General features: G+C 42.6%; 2 protein-coding genes across 4 annotated transcripts in view; one reads left to right on the top strand and one right to left on the bottom strand.

Moving 5' to 3' along the window:
* Nucleotides 1–2,699: 2,699 nt before the first annotated feature.
* LOC130841038 (protein SCO1 homolog, mitochondrial) lies at nt 2,700–26,202 on the bottom strand. Its single transcript, XM_057717220.1, has 6 exons — nt 25,878–26,202; nt 24,771–24,861; nt 21,720–21,917; nt 20,906–20,998; nt 9,809–9,924; nt 2,700–5,306 (listed from the first exon to the last, which is right to left on the bottom strand). The coding sequence occupies exons 1-6, from the start codon at nt 26,160–26,162 to the stop codon at nt 5,172–5,174; spliced, it is 918 nt and encodes a 305-aa protein (XP_057573203.1). The 5' UTR covers nt 26,163–26,202; the 3' UTR covers nt 2,700–5,171.
* Nucleotides 25,569–26,340, top strand: part of ADPRM (ADP-ribose/CDP-alcohol diphosphatase, manganese dependent) — a 22,403-nt gene continuing 21,631 nt past the window's right edge. Inside the window, exon 1 of one of the 3 annotated variants that reach the window (XM_057717216.1) lies at nt 25,569–25,696. The gene's annotated coding sequence lies outside the window, so the exon portion shown is untranslated. Of the gene's footprint in view, nt 25,697–26,190; nt 26,326–26,340 lie in introns of those variants that run through there. The other 2 variants (XM_057717214.1, XM_057717213.1) reach the window with 2 other exon arrangements.

The raw sequence follows: 26,340 nt of genomic DNA, 5'->3' as shown, positions 1-26,340 counted from the left end.
GTTCACTAAACCAGGCCACTCTCTGAGTATGTTTAAAATTTCCCACAATAAAAAGAAAAAAGAAAACTCAAGTTTTCCTTCAATTAAACATCCACAGAGATGTTCTCCTGAAATATGACACAGAGTGAATGACTTTTAAGACCCTCTAGGAGGGGCGACACTGGCACCCTCAGGCTCCTGTGTGAATCAAAGCAACGGTCGCAGTGGGGGCCCTGGAGGGTGGATCGGATCAGGCTCTGCCCTGGGCCCTTCCAGGGCCTCCCCGACACTGGAAATAGAGCCAGAGTCCACGTCATGAACTCCAGGGCCCGATGAATGTGGCTCCTGGCCCCTTCTCCGGCCTCCTGTCCTCCCTGACTCACCGGCTGCTGTCATGCTGGGCTCCCTGCTCGTCTTGAGTGTCCCAAGCTCACTCAGGGGTTAGGGCCTTCATGCTGCAAGGCTCCCCCCAGATACTCACAAGGCCCATTCCCAGTTTCCAAATGGCCACCTCCTGAAAGAGTCCTTCCATGACCACACTATTACCCATCCTTGCTGCTCTCCAAGCCCTTACTTTATTTTTCTTACCAGCACTTATGACTACCTGACCCCACTTTGTGTATTTATCTGTTGATGGCCTGTCTGCCACACTAAAGACAAGCTCGCCCAGGCAGGGAGGTGGTTCAGTTCCTCCCGGTCTCCCAGCAGAGAACAGTCCTGGCACGTGGCAGACTTGCGATAAATACTGAAGGAACAGACACGCAGGCTGCTGAGCATGGCGTCTTCAGCTGGGGGTCCTGGGGCCAGAGGAGGAGAAATGATCGCTCATGATCTGTTGCTGGACCCTCAAAAGCAACTAAGTACCACCTTGTGAGCCGAGCATAGGCGAAGATGGCACAGAACTAAACCAACTTTGCCCAGAGTGGCAGAAACCAGGCCCCAGGAAAATCTGAGCCGCCAAACACAGTGACTGGTCCTGTAGGTTGAGTGGGAGTGACACGCCATTGTTAAAGCCAGAAATCCTTGATGGAAACAATCACAGCTGCACCTGTGGTCAAAGCCTCTCTGAAGCCAGCAGCCCTCCAACAACCCGCCGTCCTGAGCGTCACATTCTAGAACTTGGAGGACCGCCCTCCTCCTTCACAGACTCAGAGCTGCTTGAAAACCCACAGCTTCACGGGGCCCCTGCGCCCACCCCACTCCAGAGGAAGCAGCTTCTCTGACCACGTATGCATGCCCTTCTGTTCCTCTGTCAAGACCAAAGGCCCCAAAGCTTCTGGTTTCAACCTGATGGTTTTTCCCAGAAACTTGTTTTCTTTATTTGAATACCATTTAAGAAAACAGGTATGAAGAGTTCATTAAGGCAACGTGACCAAGCAGCTCCAGGCTCAGATATGTGTATCAGGGTGCGGAAACAGAAGATGTGGGAGTTCCAGAAATGAGGATACTGCAAGGCAGGCTTAAGGGGGGTGGAGGGAGGGTAGGAAACACATGATCAAACCCACTTGTTGACACCACCTGCCAAGCAAGCCCCAAATCACTGCCCTCTTCAGGACTGAAAATAACACCAGCCATCACTTGCTGAGCACGTGCTGGTGTTCTACACGGCTTCTCCAACCCTCACGCCGACCCTACCACACCAGTGCTATTATATTCCCAGGTTACAGGTAAGAAAAGTAAGGCTTCGAGAGGTTACCTTAGGATCGTCAGGACTGAAACTGGTTTCAGTGCAATGAACTCCTGAGCAGCAACGCACGATGGACGGACAGGCTGTGTGCACAGGCTGCACACCGGCCGCACCTGCAGGGGAGAAGCCTGAGTCTGGCCAGCTCTGAGGTCACCGGCCATGTGGTCCCCAATTCCACGTCGCCATTCTCAGAGAATGAAGTTTCCCCACCAACACACCTGAAATGATGCCATCATTCAACAGTGGTGAAGAGACAACTGAAGTTTGCCCTGAAAACTGTTCTTTCTTTTCTCTAGTTAATCCACAACCTAACCTTGGCAAGAGGGGGCTATTTTGGGCTACCTTCAATATTTACCAACAATATAACTATACAAAAATATAACAAAAATAACAGCTACATAAAAACTGAGCACCTGTGCTACTTTAAGTGTTCCTAACTGGAGCCTGAGAACACGCCTGAGTGTGTCCTTCATACGCTGGAATGATACCTACCAACACTAAACAGCAGTTGCCTATGGGGATGGTGGGGGATTGCTGAGCAAGACTTGAACTTGACCTGTCATGTTTAAGTTTTTAAAGGGACACATTGGTGGATTTCCAGTACAATAAAAGATTAACGTTGACGATTCAAAGGAAATGCATCCAAGTATTTTTCTGGTGGTAGAACAATGGTGATTTTAAAATTTCTTCAACTTAGGATCCTGTATATTCCAAATTTTTATGTTATAATCATGGGAAGACAAGGTTTGAAATACATTTTTAAAATGAATAGAAAATACCTCCTGAGTTGTAAAGGGGGCATATTAAGGAACACTCAGCTGAAGAGGTTATTAATTGTACCTCATTAATAAACAGGAATAACCACCCATATCTTTACAGAGTAACGTAACTCAGAACTACGGGTAAAATGGATGAAAAATGCTTGTGTGACTGCTCTCTGAAAGGGTAGTGCACGCGCACTCTCACACACACACACACGCATTGTGCTATATGCAAATAAAAAACTTATTTAGAGCAGTATTGGTGATTTGAAATTTTTATTTTCTTTTAACCATGTACTTAAAACCAGTAAAAGATATTTTACAATCTCTTATGCAGATGCATTCACAATTTCAAATAACTTACTGGGTTCACATTAGCTGTCCAGCCCACACGTGCTTTTTTTTACTGGCGTTCAGTGAGTCTCGGCTCTTCCATCTGAGGTATCAGCTACCTCACAGGCAGCCAGACGCAGAAAGTACTTCTGGGCCTGCTGCGTAGACAGGATTCTTATAATTTTCAAATAAATGCCATTTCTTAAAATAGTAAACCCACTGAAGAGTCCAGCAAAAACACCATAACCTACCCAGGTCAAAATCTGCAAGTGGCACTTTGCTGAGAAGCAGCCTTGCTTCTAATTTCCCAAGATTCACAATGGAAAGGTTGCCCCAGGGGCACACACCACTCCCCTGCTTTGTCTGGGTTCACAAGGGCCCCGTGAGCGAGCGCCCCACAGCACTGGGACAGGCAGGGACTTGACTAGAAATTGGGACCCAAGGTCTAATTTAGGTTCAGGAGTGAAGCCAGCACCTTAATCTCTGGGATTGTCCCCTTATGAGTAGAGAGATGTGGACGTCATCGCTGAGGTCCCTTTCCGTGCTTCTAAGCCTTTAAACCTGACACTGGAATGGAGAGCAAATAAAAGCCTTTTTCAAAAGCTGCTGTTCCTTTTCTGGACCATGACACAAGCTCTAACCTGCAACAGCTGAGAATGAAGACTGAATTTTCTCCGGCACTAGCTGCTGCAAAGTGATCCACACAAATGTTCTGTGGCTTCAAACAGACCATCTTTTTAAATGTCTGGCATTTTAGATCCTTAAGATCTTCTTTGTTACATGAGACCAGTCTCCTTCTTGACAAGGTTCCTAGGAAAGTCATTCCAAACCAACCATTCCTGAGTTGAAGTTTATATAAGCGACATCTTGGTAGTTTCCCAGTAAAAGGAGTGAGGCACTGCACGCGTCGGCTAGGGCGGTGTCACAAAGCACCACAGCCCCGAGGGCCGCAACAACAGCCCTTGGCGGTCTCGGTTCCGGCGGCCTGGAGGCCTCTCTCCATGCCTTCACACGGTCTTCTCTCTGCCTGTGTCCCAGTCTCTTCCCATGTGACCACCACGCATGTTGGATGAGGGTCCACCCTAAAGGCCTCATTTTAACTTTATCACCCTTTTAGAGACCCTATCTCCAAACAGCCACATTCTGAGGCACTGAGGTTAGGACTCTAACGCACATAATGAATCTGGGGGATACAGTTCAGTCCATGACCGCTACAGAGTTTATGATTTTTCTTTTTCACATACCTTGACATAAGTACTATAGTAGGTTTAACGTTAAGTACTGAGAAGAGAATTTAAAAACCTAAAGACAGTGCTGTGTCACGTGCACAGAGCACAGAACTGAAGCGCAAGGGAAACGCATGTCTGATGAGGTGCCCACCTCTTACGGTTTGCAGTTTGCTGAGACTTTCAGAGGCTCTGCTGCAGCTTCGGGTGGAGGATGGCGATAGTCGAGCGCAGGCACCAGGAAAGTTAAACTCAAAAACAAAAGCCAGCGTCTTCCCAAATGGCTGTGTGCTCAGTACTCTGTGGATGGACGCACCAGAAGGTGACGCACGGAACTCACCCAGACCCAACCTGCTTCCCCCACCCTCAAAACACTCTCTCGAGGCCCCAGTCCCCCAGCCACTGCGTCAGACGCGTGGGATGGCAGGTGTGAACGCAGGTCTCTGTGTCCTTCCTCAGCTCGGTGAACCCAGCCCTGGGCCCAGGAACCTGCACTTTAACAAGCACCCACCTACCCACCCCCTTGAGTCTGGGGGTCTCAGCCCTGAGAGCTGTAAGCTGCCATCTCTGCACCCACGAGAAAGGTCAAGCTTGTCCAAGCTGCAAAACTGAGCACACCTTTATTTCAGACAAGTGCAATCCAGTACAGGCAGGAAGGTACTTTATACACTCATGATTCACACCCTCTTACACCCACTTGGCCCCTGAAAGCCTGGCACATCCTTTAGCTAATAATCAGCCGCCAAGAACTCAGAGAGGAAAGCAAGGTCACCGTGGAGGTTATGCTCCTCCTGGAAATTCAGAACAACCTGCCTGAGCAGGAGTCCAAGTCACTGGAGAGGCAGCAACGCTGATGAGAGACCCCTGCTCATGTGGGGAGACGCCCTGGCTGCGTCCTTTCCAGCTGTGTCCTTCCCTGAGGTCCATTCCACTGGCTTCACAGCAACTTGGTCCTCTGGTCTCAAGGCTACCATTTGGGAGATTTTTGGTTGTAATCTTTACAGTTTCAAAACCCATCCTGGATGAACCCAAGAGTAACACTGCCCCATCCAAAATTTAGATGTTCTCCTAGTATGAAGACCATCCTGTAGGCTGCATGTATATACATGTATGTGTCGGCTCCTACAGGAGACAAAGCTTCCTTCCTCTTTAGCAGCAGAGCAGTGCATGGCTGCGCTGCTTTGGCTAGCTCTTTTTCCTGTGTTGCCTCATGTGCGCAGCAATTGAACCAGCTATTTCTCCATTCTTCTTGTTCTGGCCAAAATAATCTAGAAACTCACCATCTGGTCCAATCAAGTACATTATGATTGTATGATCCACCTGCAGAGAAAAGGGGGGAAGCAGAGATGACAAAAGGTTCACCAGAACAAGCTGCTTATTTTACTGAATAAATGTCGCAGGATAAGAGACATCCCATTACTGGTTAAGCAACCTCTGCAGCATTATGTATGGAATGGGCCTAAGTCTACTACAGTCAATTCACGGTGACAAATTATCTAAAATCTCTTGTGACCCGGAAATTTGCCCTGCTGGACACACGGGCTAGAACGTGGGATTCTTTTAGTTTAACCCTTAACATACACATGCACACAATTTCTAAGAAAAGAATGCATGTCTAAGAGACGGCCGCTGCCGATCTGCATAAAACAGCCAACGCTTGTGGAGCGGCAAAGCCTGCTTGGGAAGAGCCTAGCTTTACGAGTAAAACATTTCATCTGACTCCCTAACCATATTACAAAGAGATGTCACATGGGATTTATTAAGTTCTTGGGTATATTCTTTTCTGTTTTAGGAAGAACTAGTTATCATTCAACGGGCTAAATTCTGCTTACCATGTTTTATAAGAAAAAAAAAACCAGAAAAGTAACCACTAAATATATAATATATAAATTCTAACAGCTTTTAGTCCTCATATTAGTGATTCAAATGGAAACATGAAACTGAGTGTTATCCTCCACTAAGAAATGTTTATACTACGCTGAACAATCCTACATGAAGCAAATCACCTGGAAGTTCCTTAGGAGCCGTATGTGCTACACCCCCAAGGAGTTACCTTAAATCCATTATCCACTTTCCTGGCAAAGTTCTTAAAGTGTTCCTAGCTCCATCTAAAGTTTAGACTAGCCATCAATTTCTTTTTTTTTTTTTTTTTAGTTATATGCTTCCACAAATCCAATTTTAAATGGGCTGAAGACTTGACACTTAGAATCCTTGGAATTTATTCCAGGCTTGATTGCTATTTGGCAACACAAAAAGAAAGACAGGAATGAGATCACACATACCAAGCTGGAGACACCCCAAATATACCCAGACACACACGATGGGTCTGTGAGGTTATCGTATTTTTATACACACACATTCATAAAGAGACAGCAAGTGGAAAGAGCCACTTGTCTGTTCACATAAGGAAAGAATGTACACCTCGACAGCTGTCGGGGGTCTGGGAGTCGTTCATTGTGGGAGTACAGGGAACCTGTGTTTCTCCAAACGTCTGACAGAGTCAGAACCAGGTCTCCAGGTGTCTGTCGCTTCAAGCCCTACTCTGTAGCTTACACCTCTTTCTCTCAATTTCTTCCTTTTTCCTATTCTTTCTCGTCTCTGTTTTCTCTCCCCCTTAAAAACCAGAATTTCAGTGTGTGTTGGGCTTATTTTATGAGTGTTGTTCACATAAATTACTTTCTAATACATAATAAAAATATTGTTCTACCCAAACTGTCAAACCTGTCAGTGGTCACGTCTCAGTGTTCACTTGGGTTGTGGGTGGCGCAAACTGTGTGTACATGAGAATGAAAGAATATATAGTAAACGTATATAATGAAATCTTCCACTCCTTCCAGACTCCCAGAGCCCCTCAGTTCTCCTGATAGGGCACCACTGCACCAGTGCCCTCTGTACTCTTCCAGGGAAACCCTCTGCGCTGATTAGTGTGTCTACGCCCACCTATTTCCTTTTACACACAGTTTAACAACACATGATACTGGTCTTCTCACTTAGCAAATACTGGGCGTTGTTCTGTATCAGTAGATATGCAGTAGACTTTTAAAGAATGGTTGCTTGGTTTTCAGTCTTTTTTACAAACAATGCTGTAGGTTATATCTGAAGGACAAATTCCAAAAAATGGGGTCTCTAACCTAAAAAGTATTCCACTTTAAATGCTGATGATACTGACAAACGGCCTTCTGAAGAGGGCGTATCAGTTTAATTCCTATCAACAATGCATGGAAGCACCAGCTGGTCCAATTTCACTCCAACACTGTAGCATTTTCTCTTTTCCTAAATTACATTTTGACAATATATTTGGCCTTTCTGATCTAACAGGTGAAAAAGGGCATCATAGTATACAATTCACATTTCTTTTATGATGAATAAAACTGAACATGTTTTCTTAGGTTTGAAAGCTACTTGTATTCTTCAAAAGTATTTCCTAATTAATATTTAGAAAATAACGTAATATTATACACATAATGCAATGATGTGGACATGTAGCATTCAGTGGAATCCTAAACGTGTGGCACCCCCAAGTTACACATACTGTCGTCTGAGGATGCCACTTGTATTCAAAGCCAGAAGCTTACTTCCGCTGCTACTGTCTGAGATTAAGAAAACTTCATTCCTTTATATCTCAACCTTTAAGGCACTCTCTCACTCCCCATACCATCTTGTGGCTGAAAATCGGTGGCCTCAACGGACAAAAGTCATACTAACGAGAAACCCAAGCAGCTGGAGAGTGTCTCCCCCTACTGGTTGATTTAGCAAATGTATAACAGTGAACTCACTGATTCTTATCAAAGGTCACATTCTTACGGCAGCAGACCAGTATTTATTTCTCAAAATGGGGATGGATGGGTTCTAGAGGATCCAAGAAATCTCCATAAGATGTGAACATTTACATTTTAATATTTAAGATTAAAAACAATCATATCCATATTCTGGATTGTCTGCATGTCCCTTAGAGGTCAAACCTCAGTGCCCAAACCTCATTTATGTTTACGAGCTCACTGGTACCTTGCCATATACTGCTTGTTACAGTCAGACAAGAAAAAGAGGCATTCTTACTAAGTTAAGACCAACCAGCCAGGGAGGCCACACAATCAACAGTTTCAAAGCACTTTAAATAAAAAACCACGAGGGGCAGCTAACTGAGGAGATGGGTGTCTAATGGCAGTGCGACCCAGACAGCGTTCCTGTGGTGGGCAGTGCTTTGGTTTCAGCCAAGTATCTATTATTACGTTAAGTGACTGTTTTACTTGAGTTTTATAGGTTGTTTGGTCTAATTTGTAAAATGTATTTTAACTTTAGAATTATGAGCTATAGCAACAAGACCAAACGGTGTTACCTAGTTTACAACTGTACATATGTAAACAATTTAATAAAACTATTCAAGGCTGGAAGTCAGACTGATTAGCTCAACTGCTCCCACTGTCATCATAAGTTAAACTCAAAACTAGTCAATACAACTCTCTTGTATAGGAAGAGTAAAGAAGTCTGAAAAGCTCTCCAGTTTCCTCTCTGCTCTCCTCTCATTCTTCTCACGCAGCTGGTATGACAAGAGGAAACCACAGTAGGGTCCCTTCACTTTCCCTAAACTTAGGGTGTAAGAAGAAAATGCTAATTTTTCTCATCTTTCTCTCCCATGAACCCAAGTTTCCCTAAGTCGATGAGGCACCAGAACTAGAAAATAAAGATTACTGTGCGGACTTACGGCAAAGGGACCAGAAACGTGCTTTTAATTTAGGCCAAAAGCTACAGCAGCACACATGCTCCAGGTTCAAAGGTAGTAAGGAAATCACAGTGGGCTGCAGAGACAAAGCACCACAGTGAGATGTCACCCCTGCAGGTCACTCTTGGGAGCTGGCCATGGTGCTGCCGGCGGATCAGTGATTCAGGGTTCTGACCATCTTTCTTTCTACAAAACCAGCTCTGCGGCTGGGAAGGCTCTTATGATTGATCACTTTGTCCAACCAATATTATAGAGAAACTAGAGCATGACAACAGAGGAAAAAACCTGAAATAATACTAAAACACAACACCAACTCTTCATGTGATAGGGAAAAATGTCCATATTGAGAAGAAAACTGGTGGGTAGGGGTGGCGCTTATGCTTCACTGTGAAACCACTGACGAGAAAAGAAGCACATGATTCGGACTCCTGGGCAGCGCTGATGACCGTGAAGACCGCTCTTTATTGTCAGAGTTGCAGAAGAGCCACCTAGCAACACTTGTTCTTCATCATGAAAGAAACACTACTAAACACCTCATTATGCAGAGCATAACAGCTGCACATGCAACTAAACACAAAATTATGCAAATACATAGTTGGTGTGAAAAGAAACCTTATAAGAAGTCTAGCTGCCTATGCCTTTCTTTTCTCTTGCTTTTCAGAATTCTTACTCAAACGCAAAATGCAGCTGCCTATCGCCTAACACTCCTTCTCAAAAGGAGCATATTTCTTACACCTCTTCACTGAGGGCAGAGAGAACCAATACAATGTTTATCAACTAAAATGAGCTCTGCCTCAGATTATAGTCTATCCTACTGAATCTAGACATCCCTGACTTCATGCTGCTCTATAATCTTCTGTGTCACTAGTAAAGAAAAGCAGGCAAGTAAACCATGAGAACAATGAATATAAACAATCACCCTTCAAAATATACATATACCACTTCTACCCTTTCAAATATCCTTGATTATTAAGGAATTTGCTATAATCTGAGATTATCTATCATTTTCACTTCATTTTTAAAGCTGCTCATCACAGAAAGCTATATGAATGTCTGGGACCTGGGAGCCTGCCCAGGTGTTGGAAGCTGAGCGTTTACTTACTATGTAGTCCTCATCTTCGTCCTTGGGGCCAGGGCTGTAATACACTCTGAATGCTCTGGCCACTTGGTCAATCTCTTCTTTTGTGCCAGTCAAGCCAATCAGTTTGGGAGAAAATTCTAAATAAAAAATGAGAAAAACAGTGAAAAAGAAGAAGCAAGCAAAACAACTATCCCTACTTCAAAAAACAGTGCCAGTGACAAAGCAGCCCTATTGCCACTTTCTTCCTGTGAGTCCCTAAACATTTCTTCATGTTTCAAAGAAAAACAGATTCACATAGAACAAATGAAAATTCTCCTCTGTAATATATGTCACTTTCACCAAGACAGATCACACTGGAATTAAACTAGAAATCAACAGCAGAAAGATTATCTGGAAAATCCCAAAACACATGGAAATTAAACACACTTCTAAATAACACATGGGCCAAAGGAGAAATCTCAAGAGAAACTAAAAAATACTTTGAATAAAATAAAAATGGAAACACAACTTATTGAATGCATATAGTAGAAAAGAAGATCTAAATCAATAATTATAAGATTCCACCTTAGGATCTAGAAAGAGAGCAAATTAAATCCAAAGTACGGGGACTCCCCTGGTGGTGCAGTGGTTGGGAGTCCGCCTGCCAATGCAGGGGACGTGGGTTTGAGCCCTGGTCCAGGAAGATCCCACATGCCGCAGAGCAACTGAGCCCATGAGCCACAACCACTAAGCCTGTGCTCTGGAGCCCGTGAGCCACAACTGCTGAGCCCACGCCTTGCAACAAGAGAAGCCACTGGAATGAGCAGCCCACACACCGCAACCAAGAGTAGCCCCCACTCACCACAACTAGAGAGAGCCTGTGCACAGGAACGAACCCAAAGAAGCCAATAAATAAATAAATAATGTCTAAAAAAATCATTATTAAAAAAAATCCAAAGTATGCAGCAATAAGAGAATTAGAGTGGAAATCAATGAAACTTAAAACAGGTTATTAACAGAGAAGAGCAATGGAACCAAAAGCTGGTTCTTGGTAATATACAGTCAAATCCTTTGAGGACTATCCAGTAAAGAGTTGAAATATACTCTAATTATTTGAGTCACATTTTTTGTTAGTTTTTTTAAATACTTAGGTGTAGTTCTGAGATATGCTGACATTTAAAGATATAATTATGAATTAAGCATGACAATTTTCCATTGTATCATATGAGAAAAAAGTTTGCTGACAATTAGTTCATACCAAGTAGAAATACCTACACCTCATTCTCCAGCACATAATCACACAGCATGCATTTGCTATTAAGTTTCTGGAATTTATGTAAGCCAGCTGGGGAAATCACTTAAGACACCTGGACTCATCAGACTACTGAGCTGAGTCTAACATTTAACAGCAGTACCCTCTTCCAAAGGTAGAGAAAGCCTATTTTCATTCTTTGGACTAACTCCTTCTAAATTGAAGAATTGCTCGGATACTGAAAAAGTGAGGTGGCTTGTCTTTCTTTCCCACTCTCTGAGTAAATGAAGAGAAGGTGAGTGAAGCCTGAATTAGTTACACATCCAAACCTTTTAGAAAAGTTGTTGAAATTGCAGTAATTTTCTAAATACCAATTTAAATATTTAAAAATCCCACCCCCCAAATGCAACCAGAAATGATCACATCATCAATCACTGTATGGACTTGCTGATGAGGACTGTTACCACAAGGCTTTGGTATTTCTGTTAGGTTCGGTAACTCAAATATCTACTCATTTGGGATTATCTAAGGTTTGGCTAATACGTGATAATAAATAATTGCCAATATGACACACATTTAAATTGGAGATCATTTATCACCCAATGAGTTATACCTGCTTTTTACTGCTTGAGAAAACAATGATGCTATTGCTCAAATTTCTGACAAACCTGTAAACTGTGGACATAAATTCTGCTTATATATAATAAAAACTAAAACTTCAATGTGAAAACAAACCTTTATAACCTTGGGTTAGGCAAAGATTTCTTACATATGAAACCAAAAAAATTATCTATAAAAGAACAAGCTAATAAACTGAACTTCATCAAAATGGAAACTGCTCTTCACAAGACATGGCTGACAAGAGAAGCCACAGACTGGGAGGAAATATTTGCAAATCACACACCTGATTAAAAGACTTGTATCAGGAATGTAAATAGTGAACAAATAAATAAGTAAAAGTAAAACAAACAGCCCCATAAAAATGGGCAGAAGAAGCGGAGACACTTTACCAAAGAAGACGTACAGATGGCAAATAACGGCATGAAAAGATGCTTAATGTTAAAAGTTACTAAGGGAAGTGCATTATTAAAACCACAATGGGATACCACTAAACACCTAATGAAATGGCTAAAATGAAAAAGAATGACCCCACGAAGTGTGGCAGGATGTGGAGGAGCTGGAGCTCTTATACAGTGCCATTGGGAGTGTAAAAATGTACAACCTCCTTGGAAAAAAGTTTGTCGGTTTCTTAAAAAGTTAAACATTCACCTATCATAGGACCCAGTCACTCCACTCCTAGATATTTACTCGAGAGAAATGAAAGCATGTGTCCACACAAAGATGTGTACATGAGCACTCTTAGCAGCTTTATTTGCAATTGTTGAAGACTGGAAATAACTCCAATGTCCATCAATGAGATACTACTCAGCAATAAAAACGAATGAACTATTGACACACACTACAACATGGATGAATCTCAACATAATTACACTGAAGGAAATCATTTAAAAAAAAAAAAGAGTATATACCATATAATTCCATTTACATAAACTCCTAAGAATGCAAACTAGTCTACATTGACGGAAAGCAGATCAGTGGTTGCCTGGAGACAGGAGGTGGGTGCAGGGGAGGGATATGAAGGAGGGCTGAGGAAGGGCACATGGAAGCTGCTGGGGGTGATAGATATGGTCACTCTGACTGTGGTGACGATTTCCCAAGCGCATACATGTGTCAAAAGGTAGGGGAGGACCTTCAAGATGGCAGAGAGGTAAGACGGGGAGATCACCCTCCTACCCACACATACATCAAGAACACATCTACATGTGGAACAGCTCCTACAGAACACCAACCAAACACTGGCAGGGGACCTCAAACTTCCAAAGAGGCAAGAAAATCCCCATATAAGTGGGTAGGGCAAAAGGAAAAAAAAAAGAGACAAAGGAATCAGGATGGGACCTGTCCCTCTGGAAGGGAGCAATAAAGGAGGAAAAGTTTCCACATACAAGGAAGCCTCCACACTGGGGGGGATGGAGGGGGAGGGGAGCTTCGGAGCCTCAGAGGAAAGGGCAGCAACAGAGGTGCGGAGGGCTGAGTGGAGAGATTCCCGCAAGGAGGATTGGTGCCAAACAGCACTTCCCAGCTTGAGACGCTTGTCTGCTTGCCTGCTGGCATGGGTGGGGGCTGGACACTGAGGCTTGGACTTTGGAAGTCAGACCCCAGGGAGAGGAGTGGGGTTGGCTGTGTGAGAACAGCTGGGGGGAGGCTAGTGTGCCACCGCCAGTTGGGGCGGGGGGGCATCCAGGGGGAAAAACCTGGGCCTGCTGCAGAGGCAGGGGACCTTTCTTGCTCCCTGCGCTCAGAGATGGCAGGGCAATGCCTACGGGAGCATGAGCCACGGCTGTTCTCTCAAGACCCCAGAGGCTGCTACCACAGCCACCAAGGGTCCTGGGTGCAAGGTCCCAGGATAACACACGGCACACGTCAGGGTCTTAAAAATTCATGCAGGCCTCTGCTGCTGCAGGCTCTTCCTGCACGCTTCAACTGTGACTGCCATACCTCTCCTTCCCCCAGGCCTGAGTGAGCAAGTGAGGCCTAAGCAGCCACTGCTTTCGCCTCCTCTCGCCTGGGTGGGGTACAGACACCCGAGGGCAGCCCACATGCAGAGGTGGGACCAAAGCCAAAACTGAGCCCTGAGGGCTGTGCGACCAAAGAAGAGAAATGGAAACCTCTCTGCGCAGCCCCTGGAGCAGTGGGTTAAATCCCTGCAATCAGCTTGGTAAACCCTGCATCTGTGGATTACCAGAATAGACAAGTGTTCCTACAACTGAGGCTGTGGACTCTGGGGGCAACTGTGGACTACTGGGACAAATACATGCAGAAGTAAGGCCAAATCAGGGTCTGAGCTGGCACTACAGTGCCCACAGCAGGTCCAGAGACCTACCTAGAAGTACTGGAGGACTTCCTGGATAGCTTTCTGCATTTGACCTGTTTCTAGTCTTATGTTTTTGTTAGTTTAATTTGTAGTTTGCTTTTGTTTTGGGGTTTGTTTATTGGCTTGGTCACTCTCATCTTTGTGTTCTCCCTTTGTTTTTTCACTTTTCTTTTAGTGAGTATGTGTGTGTGTACGCTTCTTTATGTGATTTTGTCTGTTTAGCTTTGCTTTTACCATTTGTCTTGGGGTTTTGTCTGTTCTTTTTTTTTTTGCTTCCTCTTCTTCCTTTTCTTCTGCGCCATGCAGCTTGCAGGGTCTTGGTGCCCTGGCTAGGGGTAGGGCCTGAGCCTCTGAGGTGGAAGAGCCAAGTCCAGGACGCTGGACCACCAGAGAACTCCCAGCCCAATGCAAAACTAATTGGCGAGAGCTCTCCCAGAGGGCTCCATCTCAGCACTAAGATCCGGCTCCACCCAACAGCCAGTAAGCTCCAGAGCTGGACGCCTCATGCCAAACAACTAGCAAGACAGGAACACAACCCCACCCATTAGCAGACAGGCTGCCTAAAGTCATATTAAGTTCACGGACGCCCCAAAACACACCGCTGGACACGGCCTTGCCCATAAGGACAAGGTTCAGCTCCACCCATCAGAACACAGGAACCATTCTCCCCCACCAGGAAACCTACACAAGCCAGTGGACCAACCTCATCCACTGGGAAAAAAGAGTAACTATGACCCTGCAGCCTGAGGAAAGAAGACCCCAAACACAGTAAGTTAAACAAAATGAGAAGACAGAGAAATATGCAGCAGATGAAGGAACAAGGTAAAAACCCACAAGATCAAATAAATGGAGAAGAGATAGGCAGCCTACCTGAAAAAGAATTCAGAGTAATGATAGTAAAGATGATCCAATATCTCAGAAACAGAATGGAGGCACAGTTGGAGAAAATGCAAGAAAAGTTTAACAAGGACCAAGAAGAACTAAAGAGCAAACACACAGTGATGAGCAACACAATAATGGAAATTAAAACTATTCTAGAAGGAATCAATAGAATAACGGAGGTATAAGAATAGATAAGTGAGTTGGAAGATAGAATGGTGGAAATAACTGCTGCAGAGCAGAATAAGGGAAAAAGAATGAGAAGAATTGAGGACCGACTCAGAGACCTTGGGAACAACATTAAACTCATGAACATTCGAATTATAGGGGTCCCAGAAAAGAAGAAAAAGAAAAGGTCTGAGAAAATATTTTAAGAGATTATAGTCGAAAACTTCCCTAACATGGGAAAAGAAATGGTTAATCAAGCCCAGGAAGTGCAGAGTCCCATATAGGATAAACCCAAGGAGAAACATGCTGAGACGCATACTAATCAAACTATCAAAAATTAAATACAAAGAAAAAATATTAAAAGCAGCAAGGGAAAAACAACAATTAACATACAAGGGAATCCCCATAAGCTTAACAGCTGTTCTTTCAGCAGAAATTCTGCAGGCCAGAAGGGAGTGGCAGGATATACTTAAAGTGATGAAAGAGAAAAACCTACAACCAAGATTATTCTACCCAGCAAGGATCTCATTCAGATTTGATGCAGAAATCAAATGCTTCACAGACAAGCAACAGTTAAGAGAATTCAACACCACCAAACCAGCTCTACAGCAAATACTAAAGGAAATTCTCTAGGCAGGAAACACAAGAGGAGGAAAAGACCTACAAAAATAAAGCCAAAACAATTAAGAAAATGGTAATAGGTATATACATTCAATAATTACCTTAGATGTCAATGGATTAAATGCCCCAACCAAAAGACACAGACTGGCTGAATGGATACAAAAACAAGACCCATATATATGCTGTCTACAAGAGACCCACTTCAGACCTAGGGACATATAGACTGAAAGTGAGGGGATGGAAAAAGGTATTCCATGGAAATGGAAATCAAAAGAAAGCTGGAGTAGCAATACTCATATCAGACAAAATAGACTTTAAAATAAAGACTATTATAAGAGACCAGGGAGGACACTGCATAATGATCAAGGGATCAATCCAAGAAGATATAATAATCATAAATATCTATGCACCCAATATAGGAGCTCCCCAACACATAAGGCAAATGCTAACAGCCATAAAAGGGGAAATCGACAGTAACACAATAATAGTAGAGGACTTTAACACCCCACTTACACCAATGGACAGATAATCCAAACAGAAATTAAATACGGACACACAAGCTCTAAATAACACATTAGACCAGATGAACTTAACTCATATTTATAAGACTTTTCATCCAAAACCAACAGAATACACTTTCTTCTCAAGTGCACACAGAACATTCTCCAGGATAGATCATATCTTGGGTCACAAATCAAGCCTTGGTAAATTTAAAAAACTGAAATCAACGGGGATATGTGTATAAAAACAGATGATTGAACTTGGTGTAACCCCCCCAAAATAATAAATAAATAAATAACTGAAATCATATCAAGCATCTTTTCTGACCACAATGCTGTAAGACTAAATATCAATTACAGAAGAAAAAAATGCAAAAAATACAAACACATGGAGGCTAAGCAACACGCTACTAAATAACCAAGAGATCACTGAAGAAATCAAAGGGGAAATCAAAAAATACCTAGAAACAAATGACAATGAAAACACAATGACCCAAAACCTATGGGATACAGCAAAAGCAATTCTAAGAGGGAAGTTTATAGCAATGCAATCCTACCTTAAGAAACAAGAAAAATCTCAAAAACTAAATGCTGGTTCTTTGAGAAGATAAACAAAATTGATAACCCATTAGCCAGACTCTTCAGGAAAAAAAGGAAGACTCAAATTAACAGAATTAGAAATGAAAAAGGAGAAATAACAAATGACACTGTAGAAATACAAAGAATCATGAGAAACTACTACAAGCAACTATATGCCAGTAAAATGGACAACCTGGAAGAAATGGACAAATTCTTAGAAAAGTACAACCTTTCAAGACCGAACCAGGAAGAAATAGGAAATATGAACAGACCAACCACAAGCAGTGAAACTGAAACTGTGATTAAAAATCTTCCAACAAACAAAAGCCCAGGGCCAGATGGCTTCACAGGTGAAATCTCTCAAACATTTAGAGAAGAGCTAATACACATCTTTCTCAAACTCTCCCAAAATATAGCAGAAGGAGGAACACTCCCAAACTCATTTTACGAGGCCATCATCACCCTGATACCAAAACCAGGCAAAGATGTCACCAAAAAAGAAAATTACAGGCCAATATCTGATGAACATAGATGCAAAAATCCTCAACAAAATACTAGCAAACATGATCCAACAGCACATTAAAAAGATCACACACCATGATCAAGTCGGGTTTATCCCTGGAATGCAAGGATTCTTCAATATACTCAAATCAATCAATGTGACACACCATATCAACAAATTGAAGGATAAAAACCATATGATCATCTCAATAGATGCAGAAAAAACTTTCGACAAAATTCAACACCCACTTATGATAAAAACTCTCCAGAAAGTGGGCAGAGAGGGAACATACCTCAACATAACAAAGGCCATACATGACAAACCCACAGCCAACATCATTCTCAATGGTGAAAAACTGAAAGCATCTCCTCTAAGATCAGGAACAAGACATGGGTGTCCACTGTCACCACTATTATTCAATATAGTGCTAGAAGTTTTAGCCACAGCAATCAGGGAAGAAAAAGAAATAAAAGGAATACAAATTGGAAAAGAACAAGTAAAAGTGCTACTGTTTTCGGATGACATGATACTACACATAGAAAATCCTAAAGATGCCACCAGAAAACTACTAGAGCTAATCAATGAATTTGGTAAAGCAACAGGATACAAAATCAATGCACAGAAATCACTTGCGGGGCTTCCTAGGTGGCGCAGTGGTTGAGAATCCGCCTGCCAATGTGGGGGACACGGGTTTGATCCCTGCTCCAGGAAGATCCCACATGCCTCGGAGCACCTAAGCCCGAGTGCCAAAAAAAAAAAAAGAAATCACTTGCATTCCTATACACTAACAATGAAAAATCAGACAGAGAAATTAAGGAAACACTCCCACTTACCACTGCAACAAAAACAATAAAATACCTAGGAATAAACCTACCTAAGGAGGCAAAAGAAAACCTGTACTCAGAAAACTATAAGACACGGATGAAAGAAATCAAAGATGACACAAACAGATGGAGAGATATACCATGTTCCTGGATTAGAAGAATCAATATTGTGAAAATGACTATACTACCCAAAGCAATCTACAGATTCAATGCAATCCCTGTCAAATTACCACTGGCAATTTTTTTTTTCTTACAGAACTAGAACAAAGAATCCTAAAATTTGTATGGAGACACAAAAGAGCCTAAATAGCCAAAGAAATCTTGAGGGAAAATACTGGAGCTGGAGGAATCAGACTCCCTGACTTTAGGCTATACTATAAAGCTACAGTAATCAAGACAGTATGGTACTGGCACAAAAACATAAATATAGATCAATGAACTAGGATAGAAAGCCCAGAGATACACACACACATATGGTGACCTTATCTTTGACAAAGAAGGCAAGAATATACAGTGGAGAAAAGACAGCCTCTTCAATAACTGGTGCTGGGAAAACTGGACAGCTACATGTAAAAGAATGAACTTAGAACACTTCCTAACACCGTATACAAAAATAAACTCAAAATGGATTAAAAACCTAAATGTAAGGCCAGACACTATAAAACTCCTAGAGGAAAACAGAGGCAAAACACGCTATGACATAAATCACAGAAAGATCCTTTTTGACTCACCTCTTAGAGTAATGGAAATAAAAATTTTAAAAAATGGGACCTAATGAAACTTAAAAGCTTTTGCACAGCAAAGGAAACCATAAACAAGGTGAAAAGACAACCCTCAAAATGGGAGAAAATGTCTGCAAACGAAGCAACTGACAAAGGGTTAATCTCCAAAATATACAAGCAGCTCAATATCAAAAAAACAAACAACCCAATCCAAAAGTGGGTGGAAGATGGAAACGGACATTCCTCCAAAGACATACTGATGGCCAAAAGGCACATGAAAAGATGCTGAACGTCACTAATTATTAGAGAAATGCAAATCAAAACCACAACGAGGTATCACCTCACACCAGTTAGAATGGCCATCATCAAAAAATCTAGAAACAATAAATGCTGAAGATGGTGTGGAGAAAAGGGAACCCTCCTGCACTGTTGGTGAGAATGTAAATTGGTACAGCCACTATGGAGAACACTATGGAGATTTCTTAAAAAACTGAAAATACAACTACCTTATGACCCCGCAACCCCAGTACTCGGCATATACCCTGAGAAAAATATAATTCAAAAAGATATATGTACCACTATGTTCACTGCAGCACTGTTTACAACAGCCAGGACGTGGAAGCAACCTAAATGTCCATCAACAGATGAATGGATAAAGAAGATGTGGCACATATATACAACAGAATACTACTCAGCCATAAAAAGGAACAAAATTGAGTTATTTGTAGTGAGGTGGATGGACCTAGACTCTGTCGTACAGAGTAAAGTAAGTTAGAAAGAGAAAAATAAATACTGTATGCTAACGCGTATACATGGAATCTAAAAAAATGGTACTGATGAACCTAGTGATGGCAGGAATAAAGATGCACAAGTAGAGAACGGACTTGAGGACACAGCGGGGGATGGGGAGGCTAGGATGTAGTGAGAGTGAAGCACTGACATATATATACTACAAAATGTAAAATAGATAGCTAGTGGGAAGCTGCTGTATAGCACAGGGAGATCAGCTTGATGCTTTGTGATGACCTAGAGTGGTGGGATGGGGGGTGGGTGGGAGGGATGCTCAAGAGGGAGGGGATATATGTATAAATACAGTTGATTCACTTTGTTGTACAGCAGAAACACAAGATTGTAAAGCAATTATCCTCCAATAAATATGTATTAAAAAAATAAAATGAAAAAATACTATAAGAAGCAAATAAGATAGAAAAACTAAAAAAAAAAAAAAAACAAAAGTAACACGCTGCACTTTAAGTATGTACTCTTTTTATGTGTCAGCTATCTCTCAATACATGTTTTATATAATAAAATATACAGTGGGTCTTACCTAAAATACATTTCAAAATAACTCAAAGTTTTAGAGGATATGCATTAAGGGTCATATATTAAAAATAAATAACTTCATTAGTCCTTCTGAACAGTAGCTTAAATCAATTTCACCATAATTAAATTTGAAATTTCTGATTTTTAAGCACCCAGTTTCACACACTATTATAACAAAACCCGTCTGATCAGATTTTTATTCTCATCACTTTTTTCAGCTGCAGAAACTTGAATTCAGAGAAATTACCCAAGCTCATAAGAACCTAAATACTCACCTTTAATTCTACCATAATTTATAGTCTTTAAAAGCATCTTTTAATAGGTTTTAAGTGCATGTTGAGATATCTGAATTAAAATTCTTCCTCAGAACAGTTACAAATGTGTTTATCGTTAATATTTTAGATTTATAAAATAAGCACTATGAGTTCAAAATGTGTTTATATTTAATAATCTTTCTTCCAACTCTCAATGAACATACTCCCAGAATGTATGTTTGTCCTAATTTTACAAAGGGGATAATAAGGTACTGAGCTGGAATCAGAAGCAATGTGTCCTCTCAATTCAAGGATCCCTTTACTTTGTTGATGTGTGAAGGCAAGTTCAACCCTTCCTCTATCAAAAAATAAAAAGAGCCTTGCCGCAGGAATTGAGAGACCTCGTTCTTATTTATTTACTTATCGGCCACAGACACAATTCTGAGCCTCTTTCTGTCACCTGTAATACAGGTGACAGCACCAGGTCTCCTGTATCTCACAATGCATTGCAAGGTTCAAATGAGATGATCTTTCAAAAGCTGTAAGAGGTAAACAGATGTAAAGTATTGTGAATAAAACACACCTTTTACATAATTTGCGATGGCTTCTTTTGTGTCCCTCTCCGGGTCAATAGTGATGAAAAGCGGAGTTAAATTTGGCAGAGTTGGAATACTGTCTGAAAGAAAGTTCTCATTAGTCAGTATTCACAGTCTAAGGGAAAGACAAACAGCAATTACAGCAGCGTGTAGTGAGTGCTACAGCAAGGTGTTAAGGCAACACAGAGGGACAGCTAGCATGGATGGGGAAGGGGATGGGACAGCCTCCAGGAAAGGCAGATGTATACACATCTGTGATGCAGCAGAGAAATATCCTATCAAATACCTGCACCAGTGCATAAATGCTGTCAGAGTCATGTCACGTGGGTATCCTGCCTCCTAACCCAATTCAATGTTTGTAGGATTTCCACCTCCCCACCATTTCTCAAGGGCAAGGAAACTATTAACAAGGACTGAATATCCTGGAACAACTCATTTTAAGAAGGGTTTACATCATAGACCATACCACGGATTTCCTAGTCTAACCATCAGTCACCAGGGAAAAGGCAATGGCAGTGTCAGTGATGGAAGGCTACAAAAAGGAAGGGACACAAGGCAGAGTTAAGGGAGACCCAGACCACTGACATGTTAAAGCAACCTAACATTTAGCATCAAAACAAGCTTCCTTTGGTGGAGAATAAGTTCACAGAAATCACAGCAACTAACAAGCCTGACACTGAGATTTTTTCACAGACTGAATAATTACAACCCTCCACCTAACAGTGATATAAGAATGTGCATAGCAACGTTGAGGATATCAAGGAAACTCATACTTTTCACAGGAAGAGATGGCTTTCTTACCTATTTCATCCACGACTTGAATCATTTTTTCTAGTTCTTCTGGACAGATATCAGGGCAATGAGTGAAACCAAAATAAATCAATACCCATTGACCCAGGTAGTCCTTATCAGTTCTGGGCTCGCCAGTATGAGTTGTGAGGGAAAATGGGCCCCCAAGTAAAGGCCTTCCAATGCTTCGCTGCCGTTGCTTCTCCAGCCCTTGAAGAGACACAAACACACACCAAAGGAAAAAAAGTCAGTCCAACCACAGGTACCCAAATGCCTGACGTCATGGGTCATATGATACTAATGACTGAGGGTACAAAATGTGGAAGAAACAGTCTCAGTTTTCAAGAAGCTTAAAAAATCTTTTAAGAAAAATAAGCATAAAATGAAATGAAATGCTATTGTACACAGTAATGACTATAAAAAAAGAAAGCGGTAAAAAAAATTATTTTCCTCCTCTTCGAGAACAATGGGGGTGGGGGAGGGAGCACAGCAGAGTCGAATGGGCTGTGCTCAAGTGGGCGAGGTGCGTGGCCTGGCAGTGGGTGTCTGAGCCTGAGTGTAGCTGCATGGGGAGAGGACAGCGGTAACGGGACCTTAGTTACACACAGGGGCCTGATACAACAAGCAAATACATTAAAGAGTTACAAATGGAAAAAGAGTGAGAACGATGGAAAGAGAGAAAACTAGAATGAACATTCAAGTATTGGAAAGAAATGGGAGATACAGTACGAACTTATTTGAATATATATAGATACAGAAATAAGTATAGCTATAAACATACACATCTCTCTCCTAGCTCTGTCCACTGCAAGGACCCAGGGGCGGACACACCCCAAATAGCAATGAGCTCACATCCTGACTTTTAAATATCATCCTCCACTAAAAGGAAGTGAGGCTTTTTAGAGAAATGGCTGGTACCAGAGAAAGTACACGAACCGAGAACATCCTATTGTGCCAGAATTAAGGAAGAACTCAAAGAATATTGGAGGCATGTTGGAAGGAAACAGAAGTCTGTTCGAAGGGGCTCCCACTGACCAACCTGGGACATTGCGAACACGAACCTAAAGAGAATAATGGATTACAACTCACTGGTTTGCTAGGAAATCATACGTCCACCCTGACATAAATAAATGAATTGAGAGTTTGATGGGGAACAGAATATTTACATGCATAAACATAAAATATTTACACATGTAAATGTACATCACAAAATACACATTAATTACATTTTCAATAGAGAAGCCTAACAGACACCACCTTTATCAAGCGATCAAACTGAACTTTATCAGTAATGGGACAAACTGAAATGATGTGACACCTGACTAAATGCCATGAGAACACAGCACCCAGAATCTAATCATAAGAAAACACCACACAAACCCAAACTGTGGGACAGTCTATAAAATAACTGGCCTGTACTCTCCCAAGCTGTCAACGTCATGAAAGTTAGGTAAAGGCTTGAAGGAGACCAAAGAAAAAAACTAGGTATGAGGTGTGGTTCTGAACCAGATCCTTTTGCTATAAAAGGAGGACATCAGTTGGGACTTTCTTGGTGGTCCAGTGGCTGAGACTCTCCGTGCTCCCACTGTGGGGGAAGGAGTGGTGGTGGGGGTTCGATCCTTGTTGGGGGAACTAAGATCTCACATGCAACGAATGAGCCACGGCCAAAAAATTTAAAAAAATTTTTTTAAATTAAATAAAAGGAGGGCATCAGTCGCAAAACTTGAAGGAGGTCTAAAGATTGAACAGTAGTAACATACTGACATTAATTTTCTGATTTTGATGGTTGTATTGCAGTTATGCTGGAGAATGTCCTTGTTTGTTGAAAATATACAATAAAGTATTTGGCAATGATGAGGCATCATGTCAGCAAATACTCTCAAACAACTTAGGAACACTTTTAATACTGTTTCATACTACAAGTTTTTATAAAACAAAATTAATTGAAGGTGAAATTCCAAACCGAAGTCAAAAGAAGCTTGGGTTTTCTCAAATCGTTTCTACCATTACTTTCCTAGTTTGTCAGGTTTGTTTCATTTTGAAACTGAATGAACTTAACTCATTAAAATATGAAAATTGTATCAATAAAACACTGTTTGTTATGCACGCAAAAGAAATATATCTGTGTATCAATACAGATCTTATATTCCTAAGGTTCTAAAGCCTATGAATTCTCACTCCCAGATGTAAACATTATCCCTTGTATAATGGCATCAAAAGAGACTGTCTAAAGAATCAAAACAGAGTAAGTGATACTTTAAAGACTTACTGGAAACTTCTAAAACAAATCTTAAAAGTCCCGAAATACTCACTAAAATATAAACTTCTTGTAAACAATTTCTAACCACTCCAGGTGTTAATCCAGAGCAGTTCCTGGCAATCCCATACCAGGTTCTCACCATGGACTGCCCTCCCGCCTGGTAGAACCTCATTCAGTGAAATCCTTTACTTCTGTGTCTGCTTCACTGTCATGTGCGCCCCAATGACTGGACTGCACCTTAGTCATCTTTGTACCCTCTGGACTTCTTACTATCTACATCCAAATCCATCCACAATAAGTCTTTTCACATGGTTAGACGGTGTGCCTTGAACACATGAGACAATGGAAAAACAGGTAAAATTCAAATAAAGTCTGTAGTTTAGTGAACAGTATTGTATGAATTTTAATTTCTTAGTTTTGATAAACTAGCCATGGTTATATAAGATGTCAACATCAGGGGAAGACAAGTGAAAGATGTGGGAACTCTGTCACTTTTACAACTCTTCTGTAAACCTAAAATTATTTCAAGTTAGGGACTTTCCGGGTGGTCCGGTGGTTAAGACTTCGCTTTCCAATGCAGGAGGTGTGGGTTAGGTGATCCCTGGTGGGGGGGTGGGGCTGAGATCCCACATGCCTCACAGCCAAAAAACCAAAACATAAAACAGAAGCAATATTGTAACAAATTCAATTAAGACTTAAAAAAAATTATTTCAAGATAAAAGGCTGAAAAACAACAACATAAAGATGCTAGTCCATAGCCAGGAAGGATTTTGTTCAGAGCTGACCAGGTGATATCTACTTACTCTCCGTCTTTTCTTTCTTGAAGTACTTCATTCCAGCCAATAAAGCTCCTCCAATAGCAAATGTGATGGCTAAAGACTTCCAGGAAACAGGCTACTGGGGCAGAGATTTCAAAGGTAAAAATACTAGTAAGATGCAAACATTTAAATCACACTAAACTTATTACAGTAGTTTTTAAGATACATGCACAGGTCTTGATCTTGTTAAACGGAGAGCACGTTTCATGTTACTTTGGGATAAGAAAATACTGAAAATTTCTGTGGATGCAGCTGCGTCTGGGCTCCAAACACAATTACAAAGGCACTTCTTTCCAAGGGAACGTTCCCTAAGTCAATTTATTTTCACCTGAAAAAACGACCCGTGCATGGCTCAAGTACCATGATTGCTACCACGTGTGACCCAGATACCAACTGCTGATTTAAAAACCAGTTAATTCACCTGCTTCTGCTGATACTGAGAATGCACAGAAATAAACCAAATAAATTTGGCAGGTTAACCTAACTCTGGCTTCCACAAGTAACAAAGCCAAAGTAGAAGAGAGCTAATAGGGGAACTTCTTGCAAATTGCATCATTATTTCTCTGTACTTTTTCCGAGTCCCAAGATAGGTAGAATAACTCATTAACCTTCCCCCAGCTCCAAAGACCACTTCTCTTACCAACCACTAGGGCCTAGGGGCTCTTAAGTTCTTTCGGGGTCAGAACTAGAACCTAGGAGGAACCAAAGGAAAAAGGCACACCCAGCACGCAACCACGACCCACGTCTGCGAAACGTCAGCATATACACCGAGCCTCTGAAGGGAGACTCAAGGGACACATTATAAAAATTCTCTGACTCTTCGATCACGGGAGCCTTAAGGTTGAGACCCCCCCTCAGGAAACCCGGAACTTATTTTCTTGGCGCAAAGGCTAACTAACATCCAAGCCCAGGTATCCAAACGCGTGGAGAGGCTGTCGGGTCTCCGGTTCCCTCCTTCACGCTGTGGGGACGTGCAAACCGGAGGGGAACGCGGGCTGAGACTCTGCGACCCAGGCGAGCCGGCGGAGGGGACAACTCGGGGCCAGGACCGAGTGGGACGGGCAGGGCGCAGGGCTCCCAGTGCGCACTCACCCCGGGCTGCGAGGGCCGCGTGGGGTCCCTGCCGCCCCTCGCCTCCGGTCCCGACGACCCGGGCGGGGGCGGCCTCGCCGTGCTGAGGGCGCGGCTCCCCAGGCAGCTGCCAGCGAGCCCCGGGGCCCGCCGCGCCTCCTCTGGCTGCGCGCAGGGCCGCCCCAGCCAGACCCGAGCGGTCCCCGCCCCGGGGCCCCAAACCCTGAGTCCGTGAGGCAAGAGCCGCCATAGCCCGCCATCCGGAAGCTGCCTCGGACGGCCGCGCGCGAGCCACAACCCCGCCATGGGCTTCAGAGACCGCGCCTCCTTCTGCCCCGCCCCTCGACTTCCGCCGCCCGTTTCCGCTTCCGCCGGAAGCGAGGGAGAGCCGCTCCTTCCGCCGCGCTCGATGGGGAGGCGGTAGCCTAGCCGGGAGTCAAGGAGCCCTTCGGCAAGGAGCCGGCGCGCGGTGGGTGGTTCCTCG

Source organism: Hippopotamus amphibius, chromosome 17 (assembly GCF_030028045.1).
Source record: "Hippopotamus amphibius kiboko isolate mHipAmp2 chromosome 17, mHipAmp2.hap2, whole genome shotgun sequence".
Classification (NCBI taxonomy): domain Eukaryota; kingdom Metazoa; phylum Chordata; class Mammalia; order Artiodactyla; family Hippopotamidae; genus Hippopotamus; species Hippopotamus amphibius.
The sequence above is the reverse complement of the archived record's forward strand: the minus strand, read 5'-3'. Positions and strand labels throughout refer to the sequence as shown.

Excerpts from the sequence above, each read along its gene's own strand:
- LOC130841038 (XM_057717220.1), bottom strand. The coding sequence starts at position 26,162 with ATGGCGGGGTTGTGGCTCGCGCGCGGCCGTCCGAGGCAGCTTCCGGAT. Across the intron at positions 9,925-20,905 it reads CATCGCAAATTATGTAAAAG|AATTTTCTCCCAAACTGATT; the intron begins GTGTGTTTTATT and ends TTTTTTATTTAG. Across the intron at positions 5,307-9,808 it reads ACGAAGATGAGGACTACATA|GTGGATCATACAATCATAAT; the intron begins GTAAGTAAACGC and ends TTTTCTCTGCAG.